At 47.5% G+C, this 19075-nt stretch overlaps 3 protein-coding genes across 3 annotated transcripts in view; 1 reads left to right on the forward strand and 2 right to left on the reverse strand.

Moving 5' to 3' along the window:
* Positions 1–327: 327 nt before the first annotated feature.
* On the reverse strand, positions 328–1226 carry T265_02116 (hypothetical protein; the record flags this gene model as incomplete). The annotated part of the gene is made up of 3 exons (XM_009166275.1): positions 328–576; positions 698–870; positions 986–1226. The coding sequence occupies 3 exons, from the start codon at positions 1224–1226 to the stop codon at positions 328–330; spliced, it is 663 nt and encodes a 220-aa protein (XP_009164539.1).
* Positions 1227–5143: 3917 nt separating this feature from the next.
* The window catches only part of T265_12929 (hypothetical protein), a gene marked incomplete at both ends in the record, with an annotated part of 44364 nt that continues 30432 nt past the window's right edge, over positions 5144–19075 (reverse strand). The window contains 2 exons of the mRNA XM_009166297.1: positions 5144–6215; positions 12945–13448. Coding sequence (XP_009164561.1) covers positions 5698–6215; positions 12945–13448 — 1022 coding nt within the window. The remainder of the gene's footprint in view (positions 6216–12944; positions 13449–19075) is intronic.
* T265_02117 (hypothetical protein) lies at positions 7654–10021 on the forward strand (the record flags this gene model as incomplete). The annotated part of the gene is given in 3 exon segments (XM_009166276.1): positions 7654–7794; positions 7811–8041; positions 9860–10021. 3 exon segments carry the CDS (start codon positions 7654–7656, stop codon positions 10019–10021), a joined length of 534 nt encoding a protein of 177 aa, XP_009164540.1.

Consider the following 19075-nt stretch of genomic DNA (forward strand, 5'->3'; position numbering starts at 1 on the left):
GCAAACATTCACAGATAACTGTCTTATCGTATCACGAAAAACTATGGGACTGATCGGTCGCTTGAAGAAAGGCCCATTAGCTGTGTGCCTAGGGAAGGTGGGATCTTGTCTAAAACACACGAGCCTTCACAGAACAAGGGGACCTGCTCGGGAAAACAGAGGCTCACACGCATCTGGGCGGCAACACTGTCCCGCTGGATGGTCCTTATGGTGGCTACCTGTGATCGTCTTGGAAAGTTCCCTGTAATCCCAAGAGCCTGACATGGGTTTAGCGGGCAGTGCGACAGTCTCACTACTCTTCGCTCAAACGCTGCTCGTCGTCAACGTTTAGTCCAATCCCTGTAAATGACAACGAAACGGGGGTTCGTACAGTTTCACATCATTTGAATTCACATGGAACTTGGCGCGAACTTGATTCAAGACAATCAGGTCCTTTTTGATGGCGCTAACCTTTTCCAATAGAATCATCTTGCCAACAACGTATCCGGGACCACAGTTGAACAGGCAAAGTTGCAGTATGGTCCTTATGGTGGCTACCTGTGATCGTCTTGGAAAGTTCCCTGTAATCCCAAGAGCCTGACATGGGTTTAGCGGGCAGTGCGACAGTCTCACTACTCTTCGCTCAAACGCTGCTCGTCGTCAACGTTTAGTCCAATCCCTGTAAATGACAACGAAACGGGGGTTCGTACAGTTTCACATCATTTGAATTCACATGGAACTTGGCGCGAACTTGATTCAAGACAATCAGGTCCTTTTTGATGGCGCTAACCTTTTCCAATAGAATCATCTTGCCAACAACGTATCCGGGACCACAGTTGGACAGGCAAAGTTGCAGTACAGAGGCGCTAAACTTCGGGATCCGCCAACATACTCTGGTACAGCAAATGCAGAAGGCTTGGTCCCCTGGAAGTGTGAAGAATTTCCGGATCTAGAAGCGTCCGATAGTGTCTGATAGTAACGACCGCGACAGCTACTGAGTTGAAACGGACCAGCGAAGACTTGGAGTGAACTAGAGTAGCAACTGGACCGATGCACCAATGAAAAAATATTGTCGACGTCCACCAGGACTTGCTCAAAATTTCGTTAGCTCGAATGCAGTCACGCTGTTTAGACGGGACCATAGAAGCTATGAGAGAATCCAGGTAACGTAATGAAAACATGGGATATGTGATGACGAGGTAGGCCATGGCGAATAGTCCATCTTGTCTTGTGCTGTCATGATTCATTCACGAGTTGTGGGTGCTTCATGGGTGCCTGATACGTTTAGGTTGGGATGATACTTGTTGTAAAGCAACCGCGTTTTCTCCCACAGATTGAATCCGAATTTCTACTAATTGTTGTAACCTTGTTCAAGAACCAGAATAGCATTGCTCGAAAATAGGCCATGCTTCTGGTATACGTCCCAATCTTGGTGAGGAGTGTCTTTGTCCGGACTGATTAGGTTTATCGATTTATCGAGACTGATCCGAGTGACTGATTGAAGGAAGACCCGACGAGAGTAGGATTCCATCATGGACTAATTCACAGAGCGGAGAACCCGTGCGCGCACAGCAACTGTGTAGGTGTCGTTTTGCACACATTGGACAGCTCTCACACTGTGAATTGCTTTTTTATGAATCCACCCCGTCACGTCTCGAAGCACTGTCTCCGGGACTTTCATTCGGCTCATTTCGTTGATTACTACAAGGCTCCAGGTCGCGCTGGCTTGGCCACGTGCTCCGTGTGCCAGTCAACCGACTTCCTCGAAATGCGCTTTTCGTACAACCACGTGAAGGGTGGAAGAGAGCCAGAGGCAGTCAAACAATGACTTGAAAGCGAAGTGTAGAAGCCATTACCGGCAAACTCAGCTGCGCTGGTCATTGCCGTCTTCCTGGATGGGGACCCCGAGACGGGCCAAATCAATGGTTAGAGACATTGTCAGACATGGCCTAGTCGCGCCCTCAATGGCGCTCATGCATCTAAGCTACTGCCTTCAATGCATAGCTCCTTTCCCAATCCTCCGTTTTAACAGTCCACCTACATTGCTGTGTTTATGCATCAATTTATCAGCTCCCGCCTCCACTGCGCAGCTACCTACTCCACCTCCCCAAATCATTGGTGAACGAAACTGTGACAGCTACTACCACTGTACGACAAGTACGCGGTTATGAAAGCTGACAATGATGATGATGATGGCGAGGCTCCAGAATGTACATTACAATCTCCATTGCTCTATCTAGTCAGTAGTAAGTATCCATACGACCTTCACGTAGAAGTAGTCAAACTAACCGAGACAATCCCTGAGATTCCATGCACTTTGAAATGTGTTTCAATAATCTAACCGTAGGAGGGAGATTGTCCTGGAACGAGAATTTCGGCATAAAGAACGGTTGCAGTAATGAAGTTACCAATAGGACTTAATCAGGGAGCGGATATCGCTCTCAGTCTGAAAGCATAGAGACGAAAATCATCGAAATTTGGTAGAAATAAGTCAGACCGACTGCCGACGTTTGATGGGATGGCTGTCAACCTCAGCCTCTCCGTATCACTCATGAGCAGCAGGAAACTGTTAACAAGTACGCCTATCCGAAGCTAGTAGGGAAAACAATAGTTTGACAGTTGGGAAGGTTAGGGTGGACGTTTCGGTCTTGGGGCCATCCCACAGACGCCGGCGATGACGAATTGAATCAAGCTCTTTATCTGGTTTGCAGTCCATGTGGTCGCATGAACTGCGATAGTCACAAACAATCAATCGGTGTCAGCATACACACACAGGAAGAGAAGTACCGCTAACTTGTAGGACACAGACTTGCAGGATTAAAAAAGAACGTCAAGGGAAAGGATCTGAGGATGGAACATATCAAATCAAGAAAGTCAAGTTATACGGGTGCAGGTTAGCTGTCAAGACACTGTTCAGCCAAGCATATGCACTGAGTGCAGAAAGTGGTACCGAAGGACTCGCTTGTTTTTGGAGGACTGTCACACGTCTGTTTCTTTGCTTTTCAGGTAACCCGCCACGCCAACGTCCCCCTAATTCCAGTGAAATGGCCGTTGGTTCAGCCTGTGTAAGTGGGGCGGAATGCTATCAATGGGTTGATCAAATCTGACAAAAGGGGACGCTACCACCATCCCACTCAAACATTCAACAGAAAAGCACGCACTGTCTAGGATAGTTAAAGTGTACACAGCGGTGAGAGCCACTCACACACAACTTTGCCCATAATTGCTCCGCAAGCAGTCAGGCTGTCTAGGGATACCCAGACAGATGGTTGGGGGGGAGTTTGCTAAAGGTGAATAGTGTAGTTCATCTATAAGGCTTGTGAGTAATTGGAAGAAGGTTCCGCTAAAGATATGATGTTTACGACACCTGGTGCCTCTACCTCTGAGCACAGCAACCACTTTCTCCAAAGGGGAATTTCACTTAGATTCATCATCATCGTTGTCTGTCGTGCAGTGGCTGTACCTGCCACAGTTTCGTTCACCGATGATTCGGGGAGGTGGAGTAGATAGCTGTGCATTGGAGGCGGGAGCTGATAAACAAGTGTGTGAATACAGCACTGTAGGTGGACTGTTAAGTGGGTGAATTGGGAAGGGAGCTATGCAATGAAGGCAGTAGCTTGGATGCATGAGCGCCATTGAGGACGCGACTGGGCCATGTCTGACAATGTCTGTAACCGGCATACGGATCATAAGTCCAAGGAAGCGCAACCTATGCAGTGTGATCATTGCACCACCAGGGGTTCATGAAATTTTGCGCACATCACTTTGTCAAGATGTCCTTTCGAACAATGGGTGTCCCTTGAATATTCCGTGATACCATTCCCGTCATCCATGGCTTATTGTACGACACGTCCGAAGAGAGACCACCCCCCGAGGATTGAGGTACCATTCCTTTTGGTGTAAGATACACCAAGATTCTTGGTACACCCTAACCGACTGATACTCTAAGCTTTCGATTGAGGTCCACCGATAAAAGGCTAGACGACACACATTTGGCGTTTCTAAACGCCCTTTCAACTGCCTCCGAACCGGGAGTTCGGAACATCTATTGCGAATTTATAATTGTTTTACCTAGCATTACCCGACTTCATGTGAGCTTGGAAAATTAAATGCGCATCGCGTATGGATCAAACCGATAGGCGTTCGTTTGTGGCCGATCTATTCTTCTTACCTCGATTATGTTGGTTGAGTGACGTTTGCTCTCGCACTCCGTTCCGAATCGGTTGTGTAGCAAGAAGCGGCCGTGGCTCTCCCCTCATATTAGGTTATAACTCCATTCTGACGATGGCGAAAATCGCTCACCGGGGGGTGAAGCGACCGTCGAGAGGGAACTGTCTTGAATATAGTCTGAGTATAGTCTTTCAGGACTGCCCAAACGCTACTTTTTATTTTGTGGTTAAAAATGTAGAGAAATGACTACTCAAGCATTCTGGGCTCAGGGGACCAGATCGCCTTTCACGGGGGAATGCGGATGACTTCTCAGCCACTACAAAATTCACTGCAGAGGTAACTCCGAAAAGAGGCTACTCCATTGGCGAATTCACAGCAGCGTTTTCCGTCAGCCACGAGTTGGTAATCCCCGAAAATGACACTCCCAGTGGAGGCCAAATATTGTCCCTGCTCACGATGGTCTCGGGTATTCCTGTGCAAATTTTGCAAAAGGGTAGCGTACTACAGTGAATCATGCTTAAGAGTTTCAGTTTAAGGCTTTGGTATGACGCTGTTGCGGATAGTTCGATAGCCAGTGTCAAGATTGATGGATTTTGATGGGGCGAAAACCCTCCAAGACACCGATCATTGACAAAAGTTATGGTTCGGAGAAAAAACTCACTGTACTCACTAGCTCAGTCTGTTCGCTAAATGTAGAGGTGGTCCTTTATTCATCCCCACAGAGACAATATCGCAGAAGGATGAACATTGATGAAGTTTTGTTAGCAGTTCGGAGTGACGGCTAGTTTGGCCCGTCTTCCTCTTTTGAGGAAGGGCGATCGCTTCATCCCATCTTGGTTCGCGAACTTGGTTACGTTATTCATATGGTTCTTGACCCGAACAGAACTCCCAGGAGTGATGAAGAGGCCCACAAAGTGAGCTTGCTAGTTGATCCCAGTGGACAACAGCAAGGCCCCTGTATAATTACACATCTGATTCAGAGGATGAGCGCTGTTAGGTCCGTAAAGTATAACCATAAGTCGCCTTTAAGAATACAGTAGGAGAGAAGAACTTCACATGGGTTGGGAGAAAGCATTATCGTTTCATTCAGATTAGAAGGAGCGATAACCCGGGGGTGACTCTCGCATATCGCCCAGTCTTACAACAAAGACAACACTTACAACATCAAAGAACACAAAGAAACGGGAAACAGCTACGAGTAGATGCAGCGGTGACAAAGTTGGTGAGGGAGTGTAGAAAAAACAAAACTGCGCAGCAATCGCGCTCAAATAAGTTTTGTCTATCTATCTAAAAGGCGCTCGTTCACAATTGATTGCTTCAGGGGGAATGATGGACAACCGGGACGGAGGGAGAGGAGAGAAAACAGTGGATTCACGGAAGGGAATGAGCCATGCTCATGAGCAGACGGTAGAGAATGTGGAAAATGACCCAGATTAAAGAGCACATATGTACACATGGGATATCAGACGATATTTGTTATCAGGACAACGCAGCGTATCATCACAGCCTTATCTGGCACTAGCAGTCCATTGGGAGAGAGGTGCCGTATCAGGAACCGACCCATTGGGTCCAATAGGAATTCAACCAAACAAAGTACCGGGTGCAAACTTCCGAAGTGAGGGATTTAGACGGTGCCCCATCGTTCCAGGACTTGGTCATTAGAGAAGGGGGCGGAAACAATGTCGACCAGGGCATATTCAGACAAGAGCCACAAACCAACAAGGTGGCGAAGAAGAACAGACAAATCAGTAGGGAACACCAAATAAAAAGTTGCACACGAGCATGGAAGATGAGCATGTGAAGCAATTTGAGCAGATAACGGGTGCACCGGAACACAAGGAACAGGGGATTATAGTTGGTATTGAACAGGACATTGTACAGGTTATCTGCGGGGAATAAATCTGAAGCGTCAGCACCGTTGGCCAGGAGTTGTCGCCGACGGGCGAAGTCAATCAGACGTCGTCGGTTACTTCGACCGCCATATTCCGCTTCCAACGCCGGACTAGGATGAGCTGCACCAAGGGAGAAGCGGACGCGTTTTCGGACGCTTCGATTGTGTTCCCCATCTGCTTTTTTTTAATGAATGGGATGAAAGTGTGTTAGAGGAATTTAGGAAGACAGCAGAGAGGCAGCGATTTAGAGTAAATGACCTAAGGTGGGTGTCATGAATTTAGAATTTTAAAGATCCAGTGGAAACTCACGTGAGCACTTTAGATAAATTGTAGTGTTCAACCGACGAATTCGTTTTACCTTAAATTAGGTTGCATGTACACACAGCTGATTGGCCACTTGAACCCACGGTTCTGACTCGCCCATCGGAAAAAAGCGTTCAGCTGTAGCACCCTTCCGGTGCCTAGCTGCCATGCTACCCGAAGGAAGCACGAGGGCTGGGATACTGCCAGGTTGCCCAAGCCTAGACAGGGGAAGTCGAGTGGCGGAGGTCGGATTCGAACCACGGACCTTCCGGTCAGTAAATTCGCGCTCTAACCACTTGGGCCATCTCGCCCACCGGAGACCATATTGGGCCTGTCATTCAGTTGTAACACCCTTTTGGTGCCTGACTTCCATGCCACTGCAAGGAAGCACGAGGGCTGTCCAAGCCTAGACAGGGGATGCAGAGGTCGGGTTCGAACCACGGACCTTCCGATCAGTGAATCCGCCACCTCGCCCTCTCTTAAATTGAGTCGACTGGTATATGCCCAGCGTATGGAGGATAACTCGTTGCAGCGGAGTCGGCCTCTGGGTTGTCTCAGGAGTTCCGTCGACTGCTAACCCAAGATTGTCCGAGGACAAAAGCTTAGAACCTTTCCAACCTTGTTCTGCACCTTACAAGGTTTGAGGCTTGACGCAGAAAGCAATTGACACCACCAAACAATGGAACGACTCCTACAAATTTAGTCGACTATTTTCTTTTCTGTTATTGGAAGACAGATGGCCCTGATCCGTGCAGCACAACAGCACCTGATGTGTCTCCACACCAGCTTGTTCCATGCAATGTCGGCTAAAGTTCCATCTCAACCGCTATCTTCTCGAAGAGAGGTTAGCACAAGGATATGCAATTTCGGGGCTATCTTGATGATGGCTTTTTCTTAGGGATAGGGAAAACACACCAAGTCGTTACTGATGGGGAGCATCATTGTGGATCACCTGGGAGCTCTCCTGGGAAGAGTCTCTAGTAGGAAGGGGGCAAGATGGCCCAAGTGGTTAGAGCGCGAATTTACTGACCGGAAGGTCCGTGGTTCGAATCCGACCTCCGCCTCTCGACTTCCTCTGTCTAGGCTTGGGCAACCTGGCAGTATCCCAGCCCTCGTGCTTCCTTCGGGTGGTATGGCAGCTAGGCACCGGGAGGGTGCTACAGCTGAACGTTCTAGGAGGAAGGGTAGCCATTTGAGCAGTTCAGACAACCGTCGCTGGATGCTCCCAGATCAGACCATCAACTAACCATAACCTGATCGGGATAGGGTTCGAGATGGTTCCGTGGTTAGAGCACTGGTCGGAAGGTTCATGGTTCGAATCCGACCTCCGCCACTCGACTGCTCCTGTCTAGGTTTGGACAACCTGGCAGTATCTCAGCCTTGGTGCTTCCTTCGGGTGGCATGGCAGCTAGGCACCGAAAGGGTGTTACAACTGAAGGATTTCTTCGAGGTATGGTTAGCAATAGAATGTCGGTGTCCATATTCTTTACTGCAATATTGGATTTGAATTCCATCCTATTGAAGCTACGCATCGGTGTACATCGTTGATCGTGACGGAACGCGAGAAATACGCAAATTGGTATATCTGGACGCGTAAGCGCGTTCTGTTACCCATCGAGTGCCGTTACTCCGAAACCTCGAACTGCCTGAATAATCCTGCCGTACGATTTGATGTGCGCGACAACCACCAGAAAAGTGTAAAATTGCAAGACTATGCGAGATAAAACTCGAAACTAAGGCACAATTCGGTAAATCTTGTAGTGTAGCCGGCGGGCAGAAGCGCCAAGCTCATCAAACGGTGTGCAATGACGGTGCGGTTAAATTGAGTCGTGCAGTATAGCTGTTACTGTGGACTGACTCTGCGTTGTAAGGTAGCCAAAACACAACAGACCTCTTCTTCTTTCTGTTCGGTAGCCAGCTAGCTGGTCGCTGCCGTCTCATCAATAACGTCAGTTTCTGTCTCACACCACAATTCTGTTCGTTCCAGATAGTTTGTTGCACAGATTGAGCGTTTCCAGAGCTTGAGGTCGGCTATATAGTTGACAATCCAACGGAGTGCCGGAGGGGAGAAGAGTACCTTCACTTTGATGGCGTCCATGTCAGTGTGCACTGCCCGGTCTAGACACAGTTGGTTCACGCGGAACAACGCTCACACCCACACGAGTGCCGTTGAACCGAATTGACTTGCAGAATCATGTCCTTCGAAAGAGACTGACAGAGAGTGGTCCCTTCTGGGAGATTTCTGTTAGAACGGACACAGAGCTGTGAAAAAAGCATCGATCTAATCCGGGACCGCATCAACTTGGATGTGATCGAGGAGAGTAGTGGCCAGCTTCTGGACTTTTATAATCATTTCATTCATACATCCCATATGGATTGCATACTGGTGTATTAAACCGGTCATACCAAACGATTATTCCGCTTACGCTGCTTAACAAACATCTACTGATTTTTTTCAGTATTTTTTATCTCTTCTAGGGTGCGTGGTAGCTGATCAATAAATGTCCATGATCATATTAGAGAGGTGACCTCTCCAACAAGCTCCAAGGGACCAACTAAACGTGGTAATTTCTCTCAATAGACGACAGGTGTGCAACGAGGTGCGGTACCGTGTCGGGTGTTCACAGCATGCAGAGTGAACGAGATGGGGGGACCGTACGGCGGAAGAGTTACGTGTCCGTAGGTACGGTTTGATACAAAGTCAGTGATTTCGCCGCGATTTTTCCACAGGGAAGATGTGGAAACTCGACCAGTACACGGTCTTCCTACTGCAATTGAAGAACAAAAGAATTCGGTAGCTAGTTATTATTATTTTCCCGGTCTCATGAAAAACAAGACTAGGGGTGTCGGTAGGACAGCTGAACTGTTTGCCACTAGGTTCCGGCCAGTATGGGTCTGTGGACCTGTTCAAGCACGCTAGATGATGACTTCTTTTTAAAGGGACGGGACAAGAGGCGCACTGGAGGGAAATGTGTATCTTGTACGTGTACTTTGTTTCACATTCACATTGTTATTGTTTACGGACAGAGTGGCGCACATGCGGATCAATAGGATGCAGACGCGTACGCGCATGTTTACGACCGTGGCGGATGTACTTTACGCAAAGGCGAGATTGTCTGAACCTACCTATGGAAGGGTGAGCGTGTGCGTGAAATCGGTAACTGGTCGCATAGGTCCAGAGACCACGTGAGTTGAACGTAAATACCGAAAGGTGGGGTGCGTTGCGTCGGGGACCGAGGAACCGACTCGAGATTAGTGTGTACGCATTGGATGGAATGTGCGACGTAACGTAGTTTTGTGAAAAAGACCAATTCTCAACATTTGAAACGGACTGATTAAATACGGACGTGAAACGGAGTTGGACACGACTCTGCTCACTAGTGGAACGCCATTGAGATTACGCATTTTTCTGGAAATTTTTTCCGCTTCCGATAAACTCAAGATTGTGAAAGTTGGCCAAACGTAGTTGTGGATCAAATATAGGGCCGGTGGGTTCCGCTTCACTAACAATTCAGTCGATTGTATTACGCGCTGGGTGTGAGCGATGCTCACATATTCAATCATTGTGCCGCAACATCATGAATCCGAGGGTACCTCTCTCACAGTTTCAGCAAAACTACAGTTCAATCAAGTTAGCGGAGGACGAGCACTTTCGAACTAAAAAAACGTCGGACTAAGTGGCGACGGAAGTGATCCGATCAAATCTTACTGAGCTCTTTTCCGCTAACATCTTTTGATTTAGTCGATAATCGTTCAGCTGTAACATCCTTTCGGTGCCTAGCTGCCATGCCACCAGAAGGAAGCACGAGGGCTGAGATACTGCTAGATTGCCCAAGCCTGGACAGGGGAAGTCGAGAGGCAGAGGTCGAACCACGGATCTTCCGGTCAGTAAATTCGCGCTCTAATCACTGGGCCATCTTTTACTATACGTTCCAAGGTACCCAACCGTGTGACGCAAACAGAAACGGAAGTTGCGGCTGCCAAGTGTTGCGTCAGCCGGTCAGCGACCAACGAGTGCTTCAATCTGGACTTGATCATCGATCATTCTGGGTAAATGGTTCCAGCATTTTTGTTTGGCTCGTGTTCTTCTGATTCGAGAAAACACCTTTGGAGGATTTCAAAATCTTTTCTCGTCGGAGGATGATCATACGTATACATGTGGTTCACCCATAAACGTGGTGATTAGTTCATTAGCTAAATTTGAGTTAGAACCACCAAAATGAAACCAGGGATATTCACCGGGGTTTGGAAAACATTGGATTATGGTGCGCTGTCCCTTTCTGTCCTTCATTTGTATGAGTACACTGTCATGACAGATCAGTGTGTCAGCTGGGCTTCCGAACAGGAGTTAGCTAAATATCTGGGCTGATGGTACTGGACGTTGTCCTCTTGGAAAGTGAACCAGAACCATATCGGGTTTGTTCCCTCGAGGACGGACTGTAAGGAATGGTCTTCTTGGATGGAAAGTTCCTCGATGGGAGTACGGACGAGCACAAGTAATGGGAGCACGCGTGAAAGGAACGTTTGTGTGTATGTCGAACGCGCGTATCACTCAAGCAAGCGTCAGTACAGATTGCGAATTGATGGTCTATTAGAGCATCTGAATGAATGGTACGACGGATCCTTTACGAAGAACCAGTCCCATAGAGTTGGGAATTATGAGAGCATGGAATGTCTTCCACAGCAACCACCTCAAGGAACAAAACCCTCCAGAACCGACGAGGAGGCCATTTACTCCCGCGCTACATCAACGAATGCTTTCTGACCAAACCTGACTTCGCTTGACAAGTGTCCAATGTGATGTAATGATGGGTTCATCATACCAATTCCACCATTCTAGTCCCAAGGACGCCAAAAATGAGATGCAGTGTGACAACTTCGCACCTTAAGTCATGTAGGCAGTCAACCCATGCTGAATAGCCGTCCTGATTGGGAATCATCATTAGCAGTGTACATCTCATTGGTCTGCAAGGTTGTGAAGCGATTTCATCCGGCCGCGAGTGGCTGAACAGTAGTGTGATTAATTCTCTTGACAACCGGACTATGGTGTGTAGTTCCTGACTTTTCGTCAACCTCATGTTCTGTTCTGAAAGGATATACCACCAGCATCCTTCGATCACCCGGTTCCCGTCACGTGACCGGCTTCTTGAGTGATAGCTTCTTAGAATGTCAATGCGACTTGGGATTTTTCCTTTCAATTAGATTACTTATGATTTGTAGGTAGTGGGGAGATTTATTGGACACCCATGGAACAGACAGGGATAAGAAGCCTGCGGGTTCAATTAGCCTTGAGAGTTCAATGAGACGTACACTGATGATTTGTAGGTAGTGGGGAGATTTATTGGACACCTATGGAACAGACAGGGATCAGAAGCCTGCGGGTTCAACTAGCCTTGAAAGTTCAATGAGACGTACACTGATGATGGAACGTTGACACAGTGTTCCCTCGTTTTTCAGCCTCGGTTGACTTTGCTTTCTGGGGGTCGCCACTGAAGCCTTCGCACAGAGTTTGGAGAGCGGGTCCATTGGGCTAGTCTGGCCAAGTTTTACGTTCAACACAAATTATCGGGTGGTGCACACCGGTTCCTGCGGTCAGTTGCCCAAAGCCACTACTCGAAGCGTCAAATGTCCAATCATCTGTACCCATTCGATTAATTCGAAAGAGGATCCGATCTCACGTCAACCCGATCCCATTCCACGTCAGGGACTTGGTACTTATCGAGTCCTCCCCGACGTTCGATGACCATATCGTTCGTCCAAAAGTGTATCTGAATGGGCACATGGCCATCTACTTTGCATGTTTAATTTACTGAAGGGTCATCGTGGATCGTGTTGCACTAGACAAATTGTACTTTGAGTTATGGCCCGTGGGGCATAATTAAGCGAGTCTGTCACATCGACCACTGTGCGATTTCGCGCCGTGTCGCCTGACTGCGCTGTAGGTCATGCCTAATTGATCTGATGCAACGTGGACCGTAACCCATGCAGCATCGAGCGTGATATTCCATTACTTGTTCATTATCGGTACTTATCAGTCATCTTGTCTATCTAGCCCAGGTGACTGTCGACGAAGCTAGTTTATGCTCGGGGACTGTTCCCAATCAACTGTCTGCGGACTTGGATGCTACTTGGAGCGCCTTACGTAGGTTGCAGACATGCGGTTCTTACATTGTTGGCGGATACTCATGCAGGGGCATCAAGCGACCTGGAACTTTTAAACAAAGAAGGTTGAAGATCGCGGAAGGATGAGAACTGATATCCAAATAGATGACGCATGCCAAGACATGATAGTAGAACATTTGCAACAAAACTGCTAAGCGCAACAAACAACTCGACCACCAAGTGTGGGAATGTGGACGGATAGAATCATTCGTCTCGGTGTAAACACTGAATTTCTTACTACTTCTAGGTGTAGCGCAGTTGTGAAAACGGATTTCGACACTGATCAGATGCGTGTGAATGATGAATAAGGGCATTACTCGAGTTAGCTGCTAACTGTCAGCACACAAGGTAGGCGACCAACGAATCATTCAACACGGATTGAACACCATGTGTGGTCTACTAGCAAAAACATCAAAGTCGCCAAAAAAAGCAACACACCTGGACTTAAGGTACTTCGATCTGTACAACGCAGTATGGAAGTTCGACGATGGCGAACCAGAGAGGAGTCTTCCTTGATGGGTGAGTCAAAGAACTGCTCGTCCTCCGGCGAAGGCTCAGTCGACGCGGGCACATCGTCCAGAGTTTCCGAGAAATCCCATCCGGCTTGTTCTTTGGCTGATGCCCGCTGGTAAACGGCGGTTGTTTCCCCATCAACACAAGTGGCATCCAGTTCAGCTCGAGGAGTAGCAGCAGCAGTGCGCTGACTGCACTCCGTCATGTCGTACACGGCCGCCAGGTAGTCATCGTTGACAGGTTGGACCGACACATCGGTGCAAATACCAGACGACAAGTCAGTGTTTAGTTGCTTCTCTTCCGTCTGCTGTTCACATTCACTCAGCTGCTGCTGCTCATGTAGTGCCAGGGAGTGGGCCAGGAGCTGTTGTTCTTTTGCGGAGAATTCATGAACTTTGACAAAGTGGGGAGCTTCCAGGAATAGGAGTTCTGTGACAGATGGCAAGAAAGTGTGAAACGTCATGAATAGTTTGCTGTCTACTCCGGGGGAAATCAAGGTTTGTGTTGTCAGTTGGATCGCAAGCAAAAGCAGTTAAGGATGAAGTGAGTCTACTTTGGGCTAGATTAACCACCTAAAATAAGCGTCCCAGAAGATGTAGACAATCCCGTACGTAGAGCAAAACTCCTCGACAGTGACTACTGCCTTTGCTTGACCTATTTAAACGTTTATCGCAACTAACAGCAAAAGTGAGAACCAGTTAGAATGTCTATGATGCTTCTAAAGTTATGTTATTTGTGTGGGCTGTAACATCCTCAAGGACGGCCGTTTTCGATAGGTTCCGTCGACATCAACTCGTTCAGCTGTAGCACTCTTTCGGTGCCTAACTGCCATGCCACCCGAAGGAAGCACGGGAGATTGAGATATTGCCAGATTTCTCCTAGACGAGGGAAGTCGAGAGACAGAGATGGGGTTCGAACCAGGGACCTTTCTATCAGTAAATTTGGGCCTTAAACCACCGAGCTATCTCGCCCCCGTCGAAACCAACTGGATAGACATGTTCGTTTGGCCCAGTATCTTTTGCAAAGTTCACATAACACAAACCTGGAAAAAGTTCCGCTGGATGGTATACTCGCCAATGAGATTGTAAAGAGAGAGACTGTAAAGTTTCAAGGCGTATGTGATGAGGACCACGTAAATTCTAGGCAGTAAGGTACGCAGTTTCACAGTAGCCAGATCCTGTCGACGTAGAGATGCTTCGCTGTATAAAAAATAGGTTGAATATGATTAGTCTGTCAAATACCAATGCAGAGTTCAAAAACCAATAATCAAAACAATGAGTGCGCATCTAGATTGCGACTGGAACTCGGCGGACTAAGATGTTGCTCCAGTCACTGGCTACTGGAGACCCTTAAGATGGAGGCAGGTCACGCTTGATGACTATGCATCATCCGTGGAAAAATTGGCAATATCTGACCGTGAGCGCATTTCCAAGAATGGCAACTTTTGTGATCTTTCATGTGACCGATTACCATTCCCATGACCTTGTAGCCTAGGATGATCTAAACCTTGTGGCGAAAACCGACGTAAATCGGATACACTCTTTCGTCACAGAAGGCCTTCGCCGCAGAGTTATTTATTAGGAAATACCAACTGACCGGTTAAAGACCATTGGACAGGGAAGCAAAACTCTAATTTGCATCTTATTTACAAAAAAACTGGACATCCATCTTTTCCTGAACGCGTCTTCTTGAACTTTCCTGGAGATTCATCCAATCCAATCATTCCTCGCTGAAATCCAAGCAAATGTTACAAAGTGACTCCACGAATTCCACAACAGATTTCTCTCTTTCAAAAGACGCAAAGCGAAATTCCGTGAACACATACTACTCGCGTGCCTCCCCATCAGTAGTATCACCGTCATACCGGTAATCGATTTGGACCGCAGTCGAATTCAAAGGGAACTTGAATATTTGATAAAAAGTGGTTAGATCTGAGGTGAAAACCAAGGGCTCTGTCACAGTTGGTACCCTTGAAGAATCACTCATGTATGCGTTCACACATGCTCAACAGGCCTGACAATCGATTTTTAGAGCTTGAAACACAATCAAACAAGGTACCACGTTCTCGCATGAGAAAAACAGTGAAGTCTGAAATTTGATTTTCTTCTATCGATCGAGGCTTGTTGGGATTTAACACTCTCCCCTTCCTCCAAAAAGCCTGACATTTCGACATTTCGAAAGAAAAGGCATATAAAATGTCAAGGAAACTCTTGATTGGCCGGGTGCTCAAGTGCTAAAACCAATTAAAGTGCTCCGTTTCAACATGAAACATCCCTCTGAATGGCTTGTCTCTTTATCTAGTGGGGAAAAGTGTAGGATAGGAGGAACCCGAGGTGATACTTTTGCTATTCGGCCAGAAAATTGACCACAAAGTGAAAGTGACCACAATCTGCCGTTAAGCGGAGGTCGACGCAGGAAATTCGAATGCGTGTACCCCTCTACAGCAAGAGCTAACGCCGATCTTGTTTCTAAGGTTACTTATGAAATGAAAACATACGTAGATATGCAGTATAAGTTTGACTGAATCGGGCTGGGATCATAAGGAGCGAGGAATTGACGTAAGTCTTGAACAGATCACCTTGCCTGAACAATCGCATCAGAGGTACTGATAACTTAACCCAGGCACTGTGTTGCCGAACGTATAGGCTATACAGAATCCGCTCCATTAACACCAGGTACCCGATGTGCATTGTTTTAGACCAAATTCGAACTTCTCACGTTAACAACTCCCCTTATTTAGATCATGATCGTTCCACCGACAACGTTCGGAATCACCGCCTCTCAGATTTCGACCACCATATTAGCCTGGCGGTCTGGTTGCTGCGTACCCACCTCGTACCACATAAAATTCCAAGCTGTCTGTGTTATCCTATGTGACTGGTGCAACACCAAACAGCTCAACGACGAACGCGGTGGCTTATTGGCACGAAAGTTGGCAAGTGATTTCTCACATTTTCGCTGATCTGACACAGTCAAAGATAAGCTAAAAGTGCGGGACTGCTTCGTCTGCCTCCAACACATAGCAACCACGTTCGTTCAGCTGTAGCACCCTTTCGGTGCCTAACTACAATACTACCAGAAGGAAGCACGAGGGCTGGGATACTGCCAGGTTGCCTAGACAGGGAAGTCGAGATCGGGTTCGAACTACGGACCTTCCGGTCAGTAAATTCGTGCTCTTAACCATTTTGGCCATCTCGCCCCGTATCAATGAATGCTTGAGCACCAAAAAATGATGAGGCGAGCAAAGCAGACCGACATGTCGCATCTGCAAAACCGATGGTGGTTGGGATATTCCTATTTCGAACGAACGGATCGTGCATGGCGACTTCGAAAAAAATGTTGTGCCATGACACATCATCACAGACACATGGGTCGAGAAGGAACATTGTGCACATACTGCACTTCGGTATGGTCGAACGCTCCGCGTCATTGCTCCCGAACGTAGTATTGTCCGGGCGGTTTTCGGACGAAATCATCCCGTGAGTATTTCATGAAGGGAGGGGCAGATCTGACCGTATGATCACGCTGCATCCTCTTTGGTTGCATTTTCTATTTGTGCATTGCCACCGGCGATAATGAGTGCTTTCGTAAGAGGTAACTTGTACGTTTGTAGCTACAGGCCTCGAAGCGTAGCCAAGTTTTACTCGGCCGTTCTAATATACATATTATGCGATTTCGTGTCCTGTTGTACAGCCTGGCTGGTTTTCTTTCAGCCCAAGGTTAAGTTGTCGAAAGAAACGTGTCAGGTATGCTTCGGATGGCTCAGTGGTTCGAGCGCGAATTTACCGGCCGAAAGATCCGTGGTTCGAACCCGACCTCTGCCTCTCGACTTGTCCTGTCTAGGCTTAGGCAACCTGGCAGTATCTCAGCCCTCGTGCCTCCTTCGGGTGCAATGGCAGCTAGGCACCGAAAGGGTGGTACAACTGAACGATTTAGTTCTTTTATTTTTACGCTTCGGAACATATGCAACTGACATGTTGAGCGTGAGTATCATTCGTTTGGGATGACAGAATGAGAGGTCTTTCGTCAACCAGCCAAACAAAGTAAAAACATCTCCAGTTAGATCTTCGTACGAACCCACAACTTATATGGTCCGTATGTGTTTGGCCGCGAACTGTGTAGTTCATACTATCCTAACATAAACCCGATACAGTCTACATCATAGTGGCTTCCAAAAAGGATCACTCGCTTTCCCAGATTGAGCTGCACTGACGAAGAAGTCATAAAGCCTCACTCCTGCCTCGATCGTCCAAGGGAATTAATAGACTAATATCAATCACAGACGAAGAAATATTAACGTCTGCCGAGCACGGCACCTCTCAGTAGAACAACGCTTTTGTCAAATGGAGAAAACAAGACACCTTGGCACAAACAACAGAGTCCATCACGAGGCACGACGCACTAGTATGGATGAAGGGTACAACACCGACCTTGAGAACAAGACACATACCATATCGGCCGCTCAGCTATCATCTATACAGGTGTGGTCCCGAATCGCACGAGCGACTGACCTAGACAGATGCAGCAAAGCAAGAACTTTCTCAGCACACGCACACACACACATCTTCGCTATGTGGTGGTGGGGGGTGGGTGGTAGAATGCACACAAACCATTCGATAGTAGTGGAATGGAAGAATTCCTGTGTGCAGTCGAGTTCGCGTGCTCTGTTGCAGGGCACTGCCCGCCTCGCCCCACATGCACTCAGGGTCGCTGTTTACAGGTTGTGTAGTTGCGTGTGTTGATCAACCGAAGTCTGGCTGTATTTGGACGCGACACTGGATGTCTGGAACGGTTGAATCCTAGCCAAACAACAATGCTGACCTGGCTGTTTGGAGGTCATGTTGTAGGTGGATCAATAAATATGCTGAGGTATGAGTTGCAAGACCGTGATGGTGGAGTGGTCTTTTGCGGCGAATGAGTCACTACAGCACAGGGGGATCTCACGGATGTGTAGTGAAATCATACATTACAGCAAAGAAGCCGTGTGTGCGCGTAAAATGAACAAAAGTGCACACTTTATGGTGTAATCATACCCTAATGTTCAAAACTGTACATTTCGTCATTATGGACAGAGTGATTAGACATTAATATGCGAGAAGTGCATGTTAGTGGCCACCCACCAATGAATGCTCTAGAAAAGAGTGAAAAAGGAAGGTGTAAGGAGTCACAGCGAAAGGTACTGGATCTAAGGACAACGGCCAAGAGATTCTACAACGTAGTGGCTGTTGATCTGTTCGCCGAGATTGGTAGTTGAATTGCAAACGCTTCGTCACCGCACGAACAGACACCATCAGTGTACAGTTGTCAACCTCGGCGAACAGATCAGCAACTAAGAAAACTCACCGCAGCTGCCAATAGTTTGACACCAACTGGATGGACGAGTTTGCTTGGCAAAGTGTCGTTTGCAAACTTCACATAACACAAACCCCGAAAAAGTTCCGGTGGACGGTATACTCACCTATGTGGTTGGTTATGTAACGTGCCTTGTAAAGTTTCAAACTGCAGGTGATGTGGACCATATGGATTCTAGCCCGTAAGGTTCACGGTTTGACAGTATCCAAATCGCGTTCACCTGTTCATCCTTAAAACTTTCACTTACAAGGATCTGGGGCAGAAAACAGGACTTTCTTTGATGCGCGGAGCCTACATTCCAGCCGTTCCGCTGATACTGAATCAGACTAAGTTCATAGCCGGTAGCATCTGGGTATCGAAAGCACCCAGTCATCATCATCGACAACACGACATTGGTGTTCTACACCGATACTTCACTGCCGTAAACCATGATTTATTTGAAAGCCTCACTGTAAAGAAAATAATAAAGTTGGACGGGGACGGGACTTAGTGCTAGCTTCCCACAATAATTCCGAGGTGTTTACACCTCCAGACATTCACTCAGGCAATCTGGACAGAAACTGACAACAAGAACGCCACTGACATCGGTTGGCAGCCATATCTTGTAGTGTCTCCAACCAGGCACAGTGAGGATCACGCGGTCCACATCCTGGAAGGCGAGTAGCACCGACAGCACCCAAGCGTTTCGTTATCTCCTTCATACT

The sequence above is a fragment of the Opisthorchis viverrini genome, assembly GCF_000715545.1.
Source record: "Opisthorchis viverrini unplaced genomic scaffold opera_v5_24, whole genome shotgun sequence".
Classification (NCBI taxonomy): Eukaryota; Metazoa; Platyhelminthes; class Trematoda; order Opisthorchiida; family Opisthorchiidae; genus Opisthorchis; species Opisthorchis viverrini.